General features: G+C 42.8%; 1 protein-coding gene across 1 annotated transcript in view; it reads right to left on the reverse strand.

The window, feature by feature from the left end:
• The window catches only part of LOC119387427 (serine/threonine-protein kinase ATR), a 90,267-nt gene extending 72,441 nt beyond the window's left edge, over positions 1-17,826 (reverse strand). Inside the window, exons 1-14 of the mRNA XM_037654820.2 lie at positions 17,193-17,826; positions 16,728-16,856; positions 15,135-15,305; positions 14,190-14,358; positions 12,029-12,152; positions 10,105-10,232; positions 8,650-8,749; positions 8,111-8,272; positions 5,760-5,845; positions 5,601-5,673; positions 4,581-4,669; positions 3,687-3,868; positions 2,047-2,114; positions 192-338 (exon numbers count right to left, since the gene is read on the reverse strand). Coding sequence (XP_037510748.1) covers positions 192-338; positions 2,047-2,114; positions 3,687-3,868; positions 4,581-4,669; positions 5,601-5,673; positions 5,760-5,845; positions 8,111-8,272; positions 8,650-8,749; positions 10,105-10,232; positions 12,029-12,152; positions 14,190-14,358; positions 15,135-15,305; positions 16,728-16,856; positions 17,193-17,352 — 1,788 coding nt within the window. The 5' untranslated portion in view covers positions 17,353-17,826. The remainder of the gene's footprint in view (positions 1-191; positions 339-2,046; positions 2,115-3,686; positions 3,869-4,580; positions 4,670-5,600; positions 5,674-5,759; positions 5,846-8,110; positions 8,273-8,649; positions 8,750-10,104; positions 10,233-12,028; positions 12,153-14,189; positions 14,359-15,134; positions 15,306-16,727; positions 16,857-17,192) is intronic.
• Positions 17,827-18,759: the final 933 nt, after the last annotated feature.

An 18,759-nucleotide genomic window follows, 5' to 3' on the forward strand; every position in this document is an offset into this window, starting at 1 on the left:
GTGACTTCATCATGCTCTGTCAGATGAGTTCAAATTAATGAACAGAAAGCAACTGGAACTGCGCATAACACAAACCTTTGAAGACATATCGTACGTGATCAAATGTGTAAGATCTCCCCATAAACATGCTCAAATCGCACATGATTGCAGAGTTCACACTAACAGGTAGGAGGCAGCTGAAAAGTACGTACAAAAGCATGGCTCAGCAAGGGCTCCACGTTGAATGTTCCACGTGGCAAAAAGCTGGCCACTGTTAGACTTGCACAAAGTAAGTTGTCAGATCCTTTTCCTTCGAACTGAAGCTTTGTATTTGAAGACTCAAGGCCAGGCACCCGTCCCTGTAATGCAGATAGGAGCAGAACTTGCAGCATCAAGTGGTCCAAAATTAACGAAAGCAAAATAATGGTAGAGCCCGAGATTAACGTAAGATCAAATTAGATTAGATCAGATCAGATTAGCGCAAGCAAGTACACTTTTCTGCATCAGTGCAACAAAGAATCGTCATTAGTAGTAGAAGATGCCCCACCTAACTCTAGCCAGAATTTAAAAATATGTTGACGCACTCTATAATGACGTGGCCAAATTCATGTTGTTGACTACTGCATGGAGTAAGTGACACTATCTTTGCGTTCTGCTTAGTTGTTTAATTAGGCAGGAATGATTAACCAACTTTTGAAGCAATGAAGCTAGGCAAGAAAAATTCCAATAAGCAAGTTGTAGATTGGTTTGCAAAACGACCGATTAGGCAGTTTCTAACTTTCTATTTACTAATTATGAGTATTTTTCTGCTTACTACAGATACCCACGAAATACAAAAATATTACAGCAGAAATGTCACATGGCCCCATTGTGTGCCGTCATTACAGTGCGCTCTAACGTTCCGCGTACAAACGATATGCTTCCCTCGCAATGGCTCATGACAGCAATATGTAGATGCAGCGGTTATCGCTTGTGCTGCAGCAAGCAACAGGTGCGTCATCACACAATCTTGGGAACAGTACTACGACATACATACTTGAGTGCATATAGATGCCTTCGCTTGGAATGGCAGCATAACCAAGCATTGCAGTGATTAAATATGATACTAAAATGTTGCTGCTTTGTAGAAGACGGTTATTATCGCTAGCCAGTTTGCATTTTTTAACATTATTCAAGGGGCTTTTTACAATAGCACCAACTCGGTGCCAAAATACATCCCTTGTAGGATAGCAAAGCAACCGAAGATATTAAACTTAAGTACAGATTTCAATGTCTACTGCTCTTTTATATTCTGCTATATTACCACCGACTCCATTATGCCCGCCTAATATTTCTAGTTGCAACATTCATTCATTTCATTTAGTATTGTCGGCCCTATTGGTCTAGGACAAGAGTAAAGACCAAACACAGACTACAGCCACGATCAAATGCACACTACTAAAGTGATGCTCATTCTTCCTACACAAATCGTGCAGTGATTGCTTAATGATATCTGTATCCAGGTCCTCTAATTCTCTTCCCCACCTGGCAGTCCCCCTCTTTTCATATTCTCTTGTGGCAAGCATAAAGATATAAACAAACAAATTACGTGCAAACTTTGCACCATTCGTTTGTCTGTTTTTCTGTCTCCTTTTCATACATAGTGCAAAAAAGAAAACATGAACAGCCACTAACTACACCCTTTCGATGCCCTTTTGACTCTCCTCTCTACAGGGGACATGCCAGGTTAAGATTACAAATTAAACTAAAGCATTTAACGTCCCCAAGCAAGCAGGCTATGAAAGATGCTGTAGTGGCGGGAGGCCACAGGTTATTTTTGACCATCTAGGACTCCTTGATGAGCCCATAAATCAAAGTAAATAAGCATGTTTTTTTACTTTGCTCCCATCAGAATATGGCCACCATGGCTAGCAAATGAGCCTGTGACCTAGTGCTTTGCAGCTGAATGCCTTTGGGTCACCACTATGGGCATGCCTTCTGCGGCACATTACAAAAACGCGCTATGGGAACTAACTTTTAATGTTGGCAACTGTCCCGATGCTAAATCAACAGAAGAAGCAAACTTACAAATCGGGTGTTCCATGCTACTGCGATGGCAGGAAAGAAACCGAGGAGATCACTTGCACTTGGCACTTCTGAAAGATATGTGAGGAAAGAAAAAGGCTCTGCAGTGGAACATCAATCAACTTCTACAACATATAGAAATATGTAGTCCTCATTTCTTATACTAGACACTAAGTCACACTACCTGTCATTAATAGAGATATCCTCAAACTAAAAAGATATTGTCTTTACAGATAAGCAAACACAAATACAATCTTGCTGTATAAAGTGTTACAGGAGCATGTGCCATAAGGACTCCTTGAAGTCATTGTGTAGTGCATATAATATTTCACAATTATCAGTACTAACATAAAGCTGTCATAAACTAATATTGAATGCTTGAAGCTGCTTTAGCAGGGACAAAGCACACACAATTTTTCCTGCTATGGTGACAATTACGCAGAGATGAGCAAACATAAAACATGACATGTTGTGCATGACTCTATGTAAAACAGCGCACCTTCAAGATAGCCCATTAAGATTAGTCATTCCCCAAAAATATTCTATTCACAACCTGTCACTGCACCTTTATCAAAATCATGAAGAGCAAAGCTACGTTAGTAGGCTTGTGCGAATAGTAAATTTTAGGTTAGAAGCGAATTCGAAGCGAATAGTGATTTTGGTCGAATAATTTCGAACCGAATTCGAATAGTATATATCACATATTATAAAGAAAAGTGAGCATATTTGTCATGACCCAACCAACCTGCACAACATTTTTTTTAAATTGTAACAAGGCATGTGCAAATGTCATTCTTTTTGGTTCAAAGGAAGTGGAAGCAACTTTTAATAGTAGCAGGATTTGGCTTTCGGTAGAATGCAAATGATAATATGTTACGTTTTGAAATTTACTATACTTGGAGCATATAAGCCGGTATAACAAGTTTTTAAACTTAAAAAAATGATGAATCGATGTGAGGGAATATGTTCATTTAACCTTAAAGTGGGGCTTCGTGGCAGTGCGGATTTTTCCTGGAAAGGTGTATTCACTGTACAGCACCCTTCCACTGCAGTGAAACTACCTTTACAGGAGGTTACAAGCGGACAGTGCGGATTTTCCCTAGAAAGGTGTATTCACGGTACAGCACCCCTCCACTACAGTGAAACCACCTTTACAGGGGGGGTCATACGCGGACTAATATACTAATTCGTTCATTTCGAATACTTCGGAATTTTCAATAATTTAAATTCGACTCGAAGCGAATTCGAATACTGTATTATTCGTTCGAATATTCGAAGTGCTCGAATATTCGCACAAGTCTATGCGTTAGGAAATGGAGGATTTAGCTTTAGGCTTTGACCAGCATGTTGAACTAGGTAGTGGTAGCATATTGTACAGTTTTTTTTCAGCGCATCTTACTTCACAATGACGGTAAATCGGGCTAGTCGGCTGTTCATGATCGTAAAATAACAGCGCAAAAAAAGAGTGTGTCTCCTTGTGTTCGTCCGTCGTTTTATTCCGCCGTTATTTTACGAACAACTTACTTCACTACAATACCAATGTAAGTGCAGGTGACAGCAAAGAGAGCCCTGGAACTTCTTTCATACTAAAGCTACTGCCAGAGACAATCACTCACAAAGTGCTGAGCGAGATTTCCCATTACCTTGACATCTCAGGAGGAGCACAAGAATGTGGAACACTTCACACAGCAGCTCATCATCCAAGCGACACTCAAGGGCGTCCTTGAGCAGAGCCAGCACCATCCGCTCGCTGCTGATGTTAAGCTGCACGCGCATGGTTGCTTTTTCAGCTGCTGTAGCCTTTGCTTCATTTTGCAACTTGGAGCTGGGTGAGAAAGAGAAAAAAACGTGCGATTTTCCGAACTAGCCCTCGTGCTATACACATTCGAAGGTTGAAATGTTGTCTGGTGTAATCTATCGGTGGATGTGAACTATACATGATTAGATTTTTAGTGATAGCAGCACACACCCGAAAAAAAGAAACATGAAACTTGACTTCACCTGCAACATTTTGCCAGGCAAAAACAAGTCCCGCGGTGAAATTAGCTTTGCAATGGCCTTTGCTGCTCATGAGCTATATTTATAGCTTACTGGCAACTGCCGATACAAGAGTAGCTAAAGTCGCTAGAATTCTCTGCAGACTACATAAAGAAAAGCTTCTCGTCACAAGCCCGAATTTATCTGTCTAGATTGGCATTCCCTGGGTTTGGACAATAGTGTAGAAAAAATGATATATGGAGGCAACTTCATTACCCACTGTAGAACGTCACATGCCCCTGTGAAAATGACTTTCGGCAGATGAGTACAATAAGTACGCAGGAACACCACTTGAGACAGTTTTGCCGTAGACACGCTCAAGATAAACATGTTCTATCAGGGATTTGTCGAAAGAGTATGTGGCAACAGTGACACAGTGACCAAAGTGGTTTTTTTTTATGTGATATCATGGGTGGCTCAAGCTAACAGGCCAACATCAAGGCAAAAGATTTGTGCGAAAATAAAAACGCCTCCTCAACAGACACAAAAGAGAGACCTACAGAGCAGACGGTTGCAGCAACTGAAGCACAGCCATCTGCAGAGCTTCTAAGCAGACAGCCACCTTCTTCAGACTCTCAAGACTAGTGTCCTGGAAAAAAAAGGAACAGATTAAGCAAGGTACAATGATCCCTTGTGTTCTCGATAGCTGCCACCCTAGTGCATCTCAGTTTTACAGTGTTGCCCATAGTTCAAAAAGAGCTTGTGTATGTAGAGCATATGCAAATTTGTCCCTCTGGAAAGAGTGCGATCAGCCAGCATTGCAACACATGACCTGTGGTTGGCGGAAACAGCACCTTTCAACATTCCCTACTAATGTAGGTACATAACTTCAGCTGGCCGTTGCAGCCAAAGTCGGGTACAACATTAGAAGGCAGCAGCAGTTTCACCTCAACAACGGATGCACTTGAGCCTTCACCATTGAGCACATGCTCTAGGCCGACGTCATAAGCCACATGGCTGTGACCCCTCTTTTGGAGACATCACCGAATACATGAGTGAGACTATTTTTTTAGTCGCGGAAGCAATTGGCTGCCACGCTTCAGATATCTTGGTTTTTAAGTTGTATCTGAATACAGTGTGCCGGCAGAGTTGCACAATGGGGTGTTTCTTTTAGAAGTAGCCTACACTACACATTCAATGCCATGCACACGTTACTTCAACACAATGCACTCGAAGAACAGGTGATGGTTGGTAAATGTAACCAGGGGCGTAGGCAGAAATTTTTTTCGGGGGGGGGGGCACCTCCTTAATCTGTAGTGGGGACGAGCAGGCAGATGTGGTCGAGTGTCATTTTCTGCTCTGTATGCTATGGCAAAAAAAAAATTTCGGGCGGGGCACGGGCCCGGGTGGGCCCTAACGTGGCTACGCCCCTGAATGTAACCTGTATGCCCTAAATAGCAAGCATAGTTTACTAGTTGAATTCTTCAGCTAGTCCGTGTACAGAAGTTTAGGTACACTAAAACTGACGAAGTAGAACCGCAGTGAAATTCCTTGAGAACTTTGAGCGATGATGGACATACCTGTATATACAGGAGCCTGTCCAATTTGATTCCAACAAAGCTGTCCCGCAATGTCTTCGTGATGAGAGAATACCTGAGCAAATAACGTTGTTCACACACTAAATTACACATTTTTGCACTGGCTGCGAAGACTAGGACATGTAGAAAACAAGCACATACCGCACATTTTCTTCTTCACTTTCCAATTTGGCAAGAGCTTTGCCAACTTCCATTACCAGGACACCAACATAGGTTTTACTTGAAACCTACAACAAACAGTGCATTTTGGTAGTGAATTGTACAACAGTGGAAACTATAGGTGAAGTGTAGAGCTGTGCGAATAGCAAAATTTTGGGTGCGAAGCGAATTCGAATAGTAAAGATTGAGTGCGAATCGAATCGAATAATTTCGAATAATTTTCGAATATTTCTCAAACATTTTTCGAATAATTTGAAGTGAAATTACAGAAAAAGTTGCAGAGAATCCCTAAGTATGTTCTTGTGAGATAGCAACATGAAAGTGTTTCTTTTCGCTAGGTTGATGAAGCGCTGGTGGGGTCATATTTCATAGTTGTCTTTCTTATCAAGAATGACAAAATGTAGAGGCCGAATGGTATTTATGTACATGATTAGGTGCAACCAAAGTGTTGCCGACAACACTTTACACGTGGTAGGCAGAGATGCCATTTCCTCAGCCTCTCCTCCTCTTTCAACTTCTGTGGAAGCCCAACTGATGTGGCAGACAAGAGTATGTTCCCTTCAAGTCCGGAGTTCCAAATCTGCCTCGTAGACTTTGATATGTAAGAGCATCTGAATTTTTGGATGCTAAAAAGCTTCGGCGTCCTATTTTTCGAACTTCTTGCCCAAATTTCAAGTCCAAAACAGCATTAATTGAGCCCCCAACTCTGCCACATCTTTCACCTTCATGTTGGAATCGGCGTTTACTTGAGTTAATACATTTGCGACTGTAGCGGAGTTTCAAAGGCAGCTTTGCCGCAATACGGGGGTGTGATGAGGTGAAGCATACTGAAACTCTAAGGACCACTTCCAAACAGACGTTGACTGTCTCTTGGCTAAGTTCGACCGTAACGGACCTTGAAAGGCAGCTTTGCCGCAATACGGCGGTGTGAGGAGGTGAAGCATATTGAAAATCTAGAGACCACTTCCAAACAGACGTTGACTGTCTCTTGGCTAAGTTCGACCGTAACGGACCTTGAAAGGCAGCTTTGCCGCAATACGGCGGTGTGATTAGGTGAAGCATATTGAAAAATCTAGGGACCACTTCCAACTGGACTTTGTCTCTTGACTAAGTTCGACCGTAACGGAGCTTGAAAGGCAGCTTTGCTGCAATACGAGGGTGTAATGAGGTGAAGCATATTAAAAATCTGAAGGGGTCACTTTCAACCGGACGTTGACTGCATTTGTCTTAGGGAAGTTCGAATAGTTCGAATAGTAAAATTTCAGTGCGAATCGAATCGAATAGCAAACACAATTCGAAAAATATTCGAAATTTCGAATATTCGCACACCCCTAGTGAAGTGCATTGGTCATTCTGGAGCAGGTTTTTTTTTGCTCCACAGCGAAGAATTTGTTTTCCACTTAGCTGATTCAGACTAGATTCGGTCACGCAAGCTTAAGTAGGTGCGTATTAAGGGAGGCACAATAAATAAATAATTGATAAAAGTTAGACTTTTAGTTAAGCAGGGTTCATTCTACCAGTGTACCATATGTCCAGAGTAAATTTAGTTGGCGATTGGGGATGTCAAAATTTTCAGCCGAGTGTCATACTTTTATGTGCACACATCTCTCAAACATTATCCCCTTAACAAGCTTCACACATCACCTTTGTCCTTGTGATGCGGATAGCTCACACTTACAGGCTAGACGACTGTATTCATGTAATTCATTGCTGCTGCGACCTAGTCAGAATGAACAAGCTGCGCATCACATGGATTCCAACAAGGGTACTCCCCAGAAATATTTTTGGGGGTGGACACCTTGAAAGCGTGGGAGGGGGGGGGAGGCGGGGGGAGTTATGAAATTTAGGAATTTCAAGTTTTCAAACTTCCCATTTTCGACACACACTCACATTTAATTTCTGGTATCTATGACGCACATTGAAAACGGAAGCAAGGGCACTTGTATTCTAGAGCTGGCACTAGAGTTGGCGATCTTTGAAACCGCAAGGCCCCACCGGTTCATATTATTTTTTATATAACCAGGTAGCGGGAGGCACGGTTTTGTGGCATTGGGTGTGCACAGTTGATATTTATTGGTCCTTCAGGCGTGTGCTTCAGAGGAGTCAATTGGAGCAACGGGTGGTTTATCGAAAGCGGTGGCTGGTGAACCAGAGTGGTGGGCACTGAACCAGAGTGGTGGGCGGCATTTTCACCGCCGGCCAGCTTGAGGAGAAGCCTGATTCTAACTCTCCGTTGGACCTGCGACCATACTCATCTAAACCTCGAATAATGCCTGTTCATTCCCACTATGCAAAAGTGCATTATCAAGGGAAAGCTTTCAAGAAGCACATACAATGTTGGTGTCTGCAGCCTCCAGTAACGGACTCAGGTTTTCTCGCAACTCTAGCAACACGGAGTCCAGGGGTGGACAGTAGCCAGAGTCTGTAGAAATTTTGCTAAACAATTGTGCAGAGGCACCGAGGAGATTTGGATGTTTCTGCAAGTTCTGCATGACCTAGAGAGAAAAGAAATAGAGATTACTGTAATTATTCCTAGTTCATGAATGAGAAGTGTGAATTATGCTTGAGGTGGGTTTCACAAGAGAAATACAGTGATTTTTACAGGGTAACAAAACCTTTGTTTGTTTGTTTTTCAGCAAGAAATGTGCTTGTAGCATGCTCAGTCAGGAGGCACTTGATCGTCTTAACTGCTGACAGGTTCTCAGTGTCTTGAAGATGCACCTCAAGAGTTAACTGATTGACTGATTTCTTCATTTATTACAATGCACAAAATGCAATGCATATAATGCAATCCACACATGTATGCAAACAATGCCAGCATTTCAAGCATGCAGCAAGTATCATATAGAGTCCTGTAAATATTGCTGCAGACCTTAGCTAATCCCAGCAGGACCTCTTCTGAAGCACCTGGAGATACCTGGATGTTTGCCACAGTCTTCAAGAAGTCTACCAAGCGATCTGTTCCAGAAGATCTATCACGCGAGAGCATAAAAAACAAAGACAAAATGATTCTCAGTACGAAACACTCAAAGAAGGTATGCAGAAGAGCTCACAAGACAATTTTTACAGTAAATGTGGTTAAGGTAAAGGAAATAATATTTGTTAAGCACAATTTCCCAGGCACCTCCATATTTGTTCCTGTGCTTCAGCATAAATGTCCAAGAGCAACAGAAGTTACAAACTAGAGGGCAGCTCTAAAGAAAATGAGCTTTGATTCCTGCTGTAAATGTAGTGATTAAACTGCAATTCTCTTCAAAACGTATGCACCAATGACCGAAACGACGAAGACCGTAACAGCAGCATGACAATGACAACAGCAACTGCACGATGACCACACGGGCATGGCGATGACAGTATGATGTGTTCTTAAAGGGGTCATGAAGCACCCCTTGGGCTTGTTGAAAAAACACATCCTGCGGAAAGCTGACACGGCTATGAACTGCTCAGCCAAATATTGCAGTCGTGCGCGCCGCGTAAAGGGTACAAGCGGAACGCAAAGTTGCTGTTTTCGCAGCCGCCCTCTTTTCAAACAGAGGCCAGTTCTCACTCTCGACGGTGGGCGGGGCGTCTGCGGATTGACGTCGCGAACTGCATCGCCGCGTCGCAAAAGACATAGCATCCTCATTGGCCGATAGCCGACGTAAATCCAGAGCGGCGTTCGGATCAGATGCGCTTCTTGCCACGGGGTGGCGCCACTTGCCGGCGCTGCACTCCTCAGTACACGGTAGCCGCGCTTGCGCACGCGAATCACAACGGGAGAGCGATCGTGTTTCATGAAGCGCACTGACGTAACTTCTTTCCCCCGTGCCATACCTCCCTGTGTAGCTTCCAGTGCACTCGTCGGCACGAGAAAAGAGAGAAAGCGCTGAGAGCGTGCGCCCAAACCCCGTAACTCCACTAATTCTTGACGGATTCGAGAAATTTTTGCGGCAATCGATTCGGGAGGCAGTAAACTCCGATACTGAGGTCATTAGATCATTACTTGGAAAAGTGATTCATGACCCCTTTAAGTGCTGTTGTAGTAAAATGGTGCATATTCTAACCCCATCCCATGATAATTATGCGATCTATAGATCACGGCAGAGTACTGCAGGTTGCAGCATATTGCCACGAAAGGAAAAACACCAAAAGAAACCCCCGTTCCAAGCTCTTAACTTTGATCATTTAAGTGCTGTCATAGTAATAGGTGCCCTTTAGCATCAACAGCGGTTAACCAAACTTTACCCACGACCACAACAGCCGTAGCACAAACAGCGTATTCGTCCCATTCCGATTAAAGACAGCAAAGCGCGAGAAATGGTGCACTTAATCCTCCATATTTACTTACGTTAAGGTTATGCTACCTGTTGATATGCAGTGCATGAGCCACGTAACGCTCAGGAGGACTTCCGTCTCAGTGTTCTCCGTCAGGGGGTAATACTGCTTAAGAAAAGCACTCAAAGCTTCAAGACTGGCCTGCATGTAAAAAGAAAAAAAAAATATGCAGACAATGAGCAGCAGCATTTCCAGGGAATGATTAATCTAACTTTTAACCTGAGCTATTTTTATTTCAGCAGAACCAGCATGTCGGACTCCACTGCACTCACCAAGCCATAACAGGGCTGATCAACCCAAGCTTGCCATCCTTAGAACTTCATGAAAAAGCACTAGTAATGTAATAATAATAATAATAATAATAATAATAATAATAATAATAATAATAATAATAATAATAATAATAATAATAATAATAATAATAATAATAATAATAATAATAATAATAATCCTCTGCTTATGCACTATTCAATTATACACGTAAATATTGAGTTTAGAATGGTGCCTAATCCTAACATGGCTTGTGTGGCATTACCCGATAGCAAGGCAAAATCTAATAGTAATACCAATAGTAATATCTAAAACTTGCAAGAAATTAAAAAAAATTGTTTCATGACTCAAAATATTAACTGCTTATCAAACGTGTAATACAGCAAAAAAAAAAAAAAAAACATTAGAAAGTGAGAAGGTATCACAATTATGCTCAGAAGACTCGACTACTCTGATACATAGTGATGATAAATGTGCACTCTGATATAAATCGCTGCAAAAAATGACCTGTGCCACAAATGTTTCATGAAATGTATTCACAAAACACTAGCACTCCCATAACGACTGCTAAAATTTTGGCTTCCAATATACATTGTTTCTAAAACATTGTGTGACGGCTGTGCGGGTAAGTTTGTATAATCTACTGGTTTTGAAGAATCAGGCTCTGAAAAATTAGTGACTGCTTTTGTGTATTTTTGGGGTAAATTTTTCGTCAAAATATGTGCGAACAAAAATAATAAGACTGTTGGCGTTAATGTGACTATCATAAATAAGCTCTAAAAAATCTGAAATTTGACAACTGTAAAATGTCAGAAGGCATGCAAAATCAATCCTTCATGGTGAGGCGCTCAAAGGTGTGCCAATCAACGAGTATTCTTTTTCTCCTGAATTTGCATGCAAGTGCAAACCTATCACATGAACAGACACTTATGAGTGCTCTTGCAAGGGCCACATTTCAACCCCGCAGGAGACTACTATACTCTCGGACAACTTTTCTTGGCAATGAAGGGAAGGCTAGAGAGCAGAACTATGCGTGTGCTACCGCTGAAGATTATAGTCCCACAACTGTGTCCGTGTTTTCTGCGTGAGAATTAAAAAAAAAATTGTTTTATTTTCTACGGGGCACTGTTTGAAGAGAGGGTCAGCGCGCACCAAAGAGATATTTATATTTGTTTTGCTTTATGCAGTGTCATTTCGCGTTTTTGCACCTGTGAAAACGTCGCACCTTTTACGTGCACCTCGCAGTCAAAATGGCGTCTTCGTCTTCGGGTGAGCACTCGTCACCCTCCAGCTTTCCCGACGACTCGCCGAGGGAGCTTGTGACGAATTTCACTAACAAATGGCTGTGTAAGCCTGTGACGGCCGCTCGAATAATCAAATGGCCATCACAGGAGGAACGGAAGGTTCACAAACAAAAACAAAATTCGAAACGCGCGCCGTACTGGACTACTTCGCGGAGCAGTACGTGTGCAGTAGCTGCGCCCCCGTAGCCTTCCCTTCATTGCCAAGAAAAGTTGTCCGCGAGTATAGCAAACTTTTTTAATTATCAACACTGTACTAGTATTCTGCGTTGAGATAATCTTAACATGTAATAACTAATACTCTGAGTTAGTCTCCTGCTGTCCTACTGCCACAACTTTTTTTAATGTGGCAAAGAAGGTACACACCTCCACAAGTTCACCGTTGTCTGCGCTCAGAAGGCCGCAAAGGGAGCGAACAAGCCTGTCCCGTCCGAGTCTGCGATTGCTTCCAAATGCTACCATGTCATCAGCTAAGAACACCAAAAGCTTCCTGCAAAAATGTCACAAGGGTATGCTCTATGAACTCAAATCCCGTTTGCAACAACTGCCCCACAAAAACCCCTGACAAGCATGCAAAACAATAAATAATTTCTATAAAAAACGTACACACCATTTCCTGCATTAATTAAATCCATGGCATCTCGTCAGGTGGCAATTAAATACAAGCCGCATGACACAAGGGGCAGGTTATCTGATAGGGATTCCAATTCCTATCAACTCTGCCATTTCATTGCAAGACATTCCATGCTGGGTACATATAACTAGGAAAAATGTGAGTGTTTAAGAATACCCAAGGAATACAAGAGAATGCAAAATAGAAAAGACTAGGTAAAACAATTACATGATATATAAGAAAAAGTAGTGACAGAGACACGAAACATACACAAGCTACATCATGTGGATGCATGACTAAGTGGGCGCAGTGCATCACATCACAGACTGACCTGGCCGGTTTTTTAGGCAGGGGGCCGGTCTTAGGTTCGAACCAGCAACCGGCAGGCCAGTTGCTGGTCCGCACCTAAGACCGGCCCCATCATTGGCCGCATTTTGGCCATCGTATCGCGATTATTTATCTTTATCTTTTTTTTTTCATTTTATAAGTGTACAGTGCTCATGGATTGAAACAGGACAATTTAGGGCTAAGTAACGCACATACTTTCATTTCCACCATCTTCAGTTCGGGTCATATCAGCGTAATTTTGACTTGAACGCATAGATAAGAGCCTACTTTATCTTTAGAGACCAGATTCGTCGCGACATAACATGGTTACATCCAGCAATTGTGCATACCAGTTGTACTAAAAAAAATTGATGTCTCATTTGAATCCGTGAGTACTGTACATTCAGCAACTTAGAAGACACTAAATATTTTTCGTCAGTCACCAAAACTCTTAGGCAATTTTCAACCAATTTCTATGTTGCACCCACAAAAACACGAAGCAATTGATCCCTGCAGTTATACCGATCATTTCCCCAGAGTGAAAAATTAACATCAGTGGTTACGTGCTTGCATCATGAGCGTAAATTATCCGCTTTCAGATCAGTGAAAATTATGTCAATGTCTGTTCTGAAAGACTAGAGATCTCAACCTGAGAACGAGAGCTGGCTCCTGGCCATGGACACCATGTATTAATAATAATTGCTGGGAGTTTATGCCCCAAATGGATGGCATTATATGCAGATGGCATTTATTTTTACGCCAACAGAATAGCTTGTTAGCGCTGTTTTCTTTTTTTGTACATGTACATTATGTTAACATCTGACTAGGCAGACAATGTTACAATACATGGCACTATGTGTGAAAGACTGAACATGGTGTCTTTTTTTTTTCACCATAAGTTCAACCAGATGCATAAGTAGCCTCCCCCCCCCCCACCCCCCCCCCCCCCCCCATTGTGCCCCTTCTGCGAAAAAGTTCCAACATGCCTCTGACTGTATTATTATGGTGGCCATCACAGGGACACTCAAGGCATGTCCGCATTGCCGCAGTTGCTACTACCACAACTCAGTCCTGGGTGCGAAAATGCATGCATGGTCTGGATGCCAAGTGTTGGAGGCCATGCTTGCTGTGGGTTACAGCGATGGCAAGTCAAGAGTCCTGGTACCTTGATGTGTGTTGTTTTGTTGCGTCCCTACATACGGAGGTCACGTGATCTGCTTAAATCCTGAGGTGTGGCAAAGTGAGATCGTAAAGGATGGAGGCATGGAAGAGTGACGTTCGGAGAAGGCACGCTTGGTTCTACCTGCTGGCAGTCCTAATGCCCATTAGTTGCACCCCCACAGCACATGGCACCTTGCCCGTTTAAAGTTATTAAATATTGCCTGCATTCTAAATGTCCATAAAAATAGAAACCTTGACCTGATTGATATTCCAATATACCTTGCTATCACTGTCATTGCCTCGTCCTTTAAGCAAAAGTGCACCATTTTTCTTAGTATCATCATGATAACAAAGTACATTACAGTATCTGGGTGAGCAACACTGAGAACTGCCGTGCCTACTGTCATGTGGTGCAGCAATACTCACATGAGTGAAAGCAGCAGAGCACAGCCACCGTCCGGTAGAGATATGTAGATGCTCCCTTGTTCAGCCTTCGATTTTTTCACATTTTGTTGGCCAGCAAATGAAAGGGTGACACCAAAGTGACAAGTGGCCATTTCAGTACCACTATTCAGTACACAGAATTGGTAGACATCTGCGTAAAGAGGAAGGAAGGGAAAAAAATTGTAAAAAAACAGGAAAGTACAAACACGCACACACAAACACATGCACATAAACCTAACACCAAGCAAGAATTGTTACTGGAAGCTATGTTCATATTCTGTTGCTACGGTGGACATGTACTACAGGTACAACATAGATATGGCAAGAATTGCATCATTAAGGATTGCAAGCAAATTTTTTAGATATAAAAATGTCTCTGTTGAACAACTGTCTAGTATAAAGCAAAAGCCACGAGAAGTCTTGCTAAATCGATCAAGAAAACAATACTGAACACATCCATCTCACAAAATTGGATGTAACAAAATCCAAAGCTAGAGAGTGCCTAAATAAATACTTTTTGGAAAGTTGTCCAGTTTTCAAGCAATTCTATCTAGATTAAATGCAGGTTGTCCTCACACATCCCAAAACTGCACAATGGGTTAAGATGCATGTCACAATGGAGGGCTTGGGAATATATTTCGGCTATTTCAGATTCCTTAGCACATGCCTAACATAACATACCATTTAACTTTCAGCCTCATGCCCTTGTTCCAACATGGCTGCTTCAGCCAAGAATAGACCACACAACATCAGCAGGACACAGAAGCTAGTTCTCAGTGCATTCCATTGTTTTTACGCTGGTATTTTGAGTATCCATCGATACCAACTCTGTTTCTACCTTATTGCTGTAAGTGAGCAACTGCAGCAAGGAGGTAGTTGCGCTTTTCACCGGGTATGCTGTCCAAAAGTGAATGCAAGAAGGCTCACCAACAAAAACTTCGAGTAGGTTGTCCAGAAATTGATGCAGCAGTCTCATGTTGTGACGCTTGTACAAGGTCAGAAGTGATTCAATGACACGGCAGCAGTGCCCAGAGAGCTCACCAAGACCAGGTATGCTGAGGAGAACGAGAAGCCTTCCAATAAGACTTTCGCTGAAGCCTGAGAGATGGGACAAAGCAGGTGAGAACGCAGGTGATAAAAGCAGACGTTATGCCTTACTTTATATGCTTGGAGCAATACTGCGAAAGCTGACAGGAATGTTCACATTGGTTGCCATATAAAATAGTTCATGATCTACTGTTACAATTTATACAATACCAATTAGATGAACCAATGAAATGTGAGCAGCTTAAGAAGAGCATTTTCAGAAGCCGGCTTTCCAATATACAGTCATGTTTTTACACAGTGATGCTAATGAACATTTAAACGTATAATGGAGCTACTTTCATGCCAGATGCAACTTTACTGTAACGAGGCTTGACTTTAACCTTTTTCAGTGATTTTGCTGCGTGAAAGTTGTAAATAAACAAGTTCCCATCAAGTATTTGAAGTAAATTTGGTGAGAGAGCTAGAAAATGCCTTTTACACCGGTAATCTTGGTATAAACTGGCCAGTACACTATTATTTATTCTTCAATTTATCACTAACTACACCTACATAATGCACTGAAGTGAAGAAAACAATTGTGTAATTCAAGTGAAGAAAAAATTTAATAATAATAGTCGGGGTTTTACGTCCCAAAACCACGATATGATTATCAGGAACGCCATAGTGGAGGATTTTGGAAATTTTGGCCGTCTGGCGATTATTGACGTGCACATAAATCTAAGTACACAGGCCTCTAGCATTTTGCTTCCATCGAAATGCGGCTGCCATGGCCAGGATTCGATCCCACGACCTTCAGGTGAAGCAAAATAAAACAACTGTCGTACTGGGAGTTCCAATCAGAGTAATGCAGATATTGAGAATGCACGCAGATTAACACCAACTGCCAGAAGACACGTGTGCAATTTAGAGCTGCAAAATATGAATGGCTTTGCATGACTGTAAGCATTAGCACTGCTGAAGTGAGGACAGGCGAGCATGAGTGAAGCCAAGTGGTTGCATGTACACAGAATTGCACTCAATGACTCAAAACATGGGAGCGCACATGGCCTCATGTGCTCAAAGAATGTTGATGGATTCAACTTCCTCTCATTTCTATAGTAAATTATATTTTCTTGTTTGGCATCATCCCCAAGCGAGGGGACAGCATTTAGTCATGGAAATAAGAGCTAGTGGAAGCCATGGGTGATCTTGGAGGTTGTGAAGCCACGAAATCCCGTGTTTCAAGTCATATTGAGCGCGACTGTACTATTTACACGATGTGAGAGTAAATGGCACAACAAAGTTCTATATATGTAGTGCCTATTCTGTGAACAACACGGCAGGTTACACACATAAATCAATTGTTTTATTCGGGAAAGGGAAGACCGAAGGTGACAGGGAGTGTAGAAAAGGATAAACTTTTACGTTATTACGTGAACCGTAACTTCGGTTACGTACTGTCACAATTTCTTGAATGCGACAAGAACCACTTACGCAAGGCACACTGTTCAGCGGCGCCTGGCTCGCTGCTTTCCTGTGGCAGGAACAGTACAGGTAACGCTTGGGCGCAGTGTTGGACGCATTCGAGCAAACGTTCTAAAACCGGACGCGTCTGCTCTGCATCTGCGAACGCGCCAGGAAAAACACAACTTGACTCACACATTGATTTTTTTATTAACATTGGTATCCACATCCCAAAGTAACACTGGAAATACGAAAGATACTGCAGAGGTGGTCGTTAGATTGGTTGATAAACCCCGAGCACCAATGCTTTCGCGTGTCGACGCTACAGAATGCGGGCACTGCGGCCAGGAATTAAACCAGCAACCTTAGGCACGTTTGTACGTATCCGTTAATGCATCTATCGATGCGCTCAGGCGTGAAAAGACTCCTTAAGTGACGGGCAGTTATTCTACGCGTACGCAACGCAATACATCAAGTTTCACATAGCCAGCTCACCTTTTTCGGTATCGTTCAATAAAGAAGTAAGAATACTGTCCAAGATCTTCCTGTAGCGAGACGTTTGTTCATCGTGGTGTTCAGTTACTTGTGTTGAGCCTTCTTGTATTTCTCTTATTGCTGAAAGCGCTGTTAGAGAGTCTGGGTGCTTGAATTCCATTTGTGCAGTCGACCTTCTGCCAGAAAGCCTGTAGAGGATAGATTAACTGAGAAAGTTTCACTCTACACTGAGCCGTACCAAGGAATGCTTGTACATATGCTGTGGTAGCCACCTGGAAACACGTTGTTAATCATTTCACATTTTAAGTGCGCAGCAATCAGGATATTCACATTTGCCGGTTCGCGAAGTTAGCATGTGTTTTATTAGGCGCCACTTTCACGAAACGGAAGTGACAAGCATCCGAAACGAAACTTGCTAATAAGTAGACGTAGTGCCGAACTTGACAAAAATAAACTTATTTAAAGAACTGCCGTTTCTACAGTGATGTCGGTGCAATCAAGGTGTATCCGTAGGCATTATCGAAATTGGTTTTTTTTTTTGTAAACTGCCAACTGACAGACTTCTGTGTCTTCATTCGTTTGATGGTGTACCTAGACCGGATATGACGGTAAATGAGCGAAACCGAAATTGTAACCAACTATAGTGTACTAAAAAGTACACTATATAACCAACTTATAATAACACCGTGGTAGAAGTTAAAGCCCCTCCATCGCGTCTACTGCCTTTAGTAGAAGTGTGCTGTGGTAGTAGCCGATTGTAGGCACACAATCCTAATCACCGTGATCCTAATATTGGACCGGCAAAGCAGGTAACGCTGCGTTGAGTGGTAGGAGTTTCACCGAATATTTTAATTATGTAATTTTTCGGCCTGCTAAACAGCCTAACCCAGCGAGTGTACTATGGCTACTCTGAGCTAACGGACGACGAACTAGTCTGTATCCTTCACTTTCGGATGAACATTTTCCAAGTTGGTTTTCGAAGCAACGACGGTGCTGAAGTGCTCTTTAGTGCCTTTTAACAGCGGAACTGTTTAAGCTTTTCGTTCCGCCGTTTCGCGTGACCAGAAAACTAAGGTACGCCTAGCGCGTGCAACGTAATAACTCTACGACTCTACCTGCGAGCTCTCTTCGTCCTCCTCTTTAAAGGGGTCATGAAGCACCCCTTGGGCGTGTTGAAAAAACACATCCTGCGGAAAGCTGACACGGCTATGAACTGCTCTGCCAAATAGTACAGTCGTGCGCGCCGCGTAAAGGCCACAAGCGGAGCGCGAAGTTGCCGTTTCCCCAGGCGCCCTCTTTTCAAACAGAGGCCGGTTCTCACTCTCGTCGGTGGGCGGGGCGTCTGGCAGTTTACGTCGCAAGACATAGCATCAATAGCATGCTTATTGGCCGATAGCCGACGTAAATCGAGAGCGGCGTTCGGATCAGATGCGCTTCTTGCCGCGGGGTGCCGCCACTTGCCGGCGCCGCACTCCTCAGTACACGGTAGCCGCACTCGCGCGAGCGAATCACAGCGGGAGAGCGATCGCGTTTCATGACGCGCGCTGACGTAACTTCTTTCCCCCAT

The sequence above is a fragment of the Rhipicephalus sanguineus genome, chromosome 3 (assembly GCF_013339695.2).
Source record: "Rhipicephalus sanguineus isolate Rsan-2018 chromosome 3, BIME_Rsan_1.4, whole genome shotgun sequence".
Taxonomy (NCBI): Eukaryota; Metazoa; Arthropoda; class Arachnida; order Ixodida; family Ixodidae; genus Rhipicephalus; species Rhipicephalus sanguineus.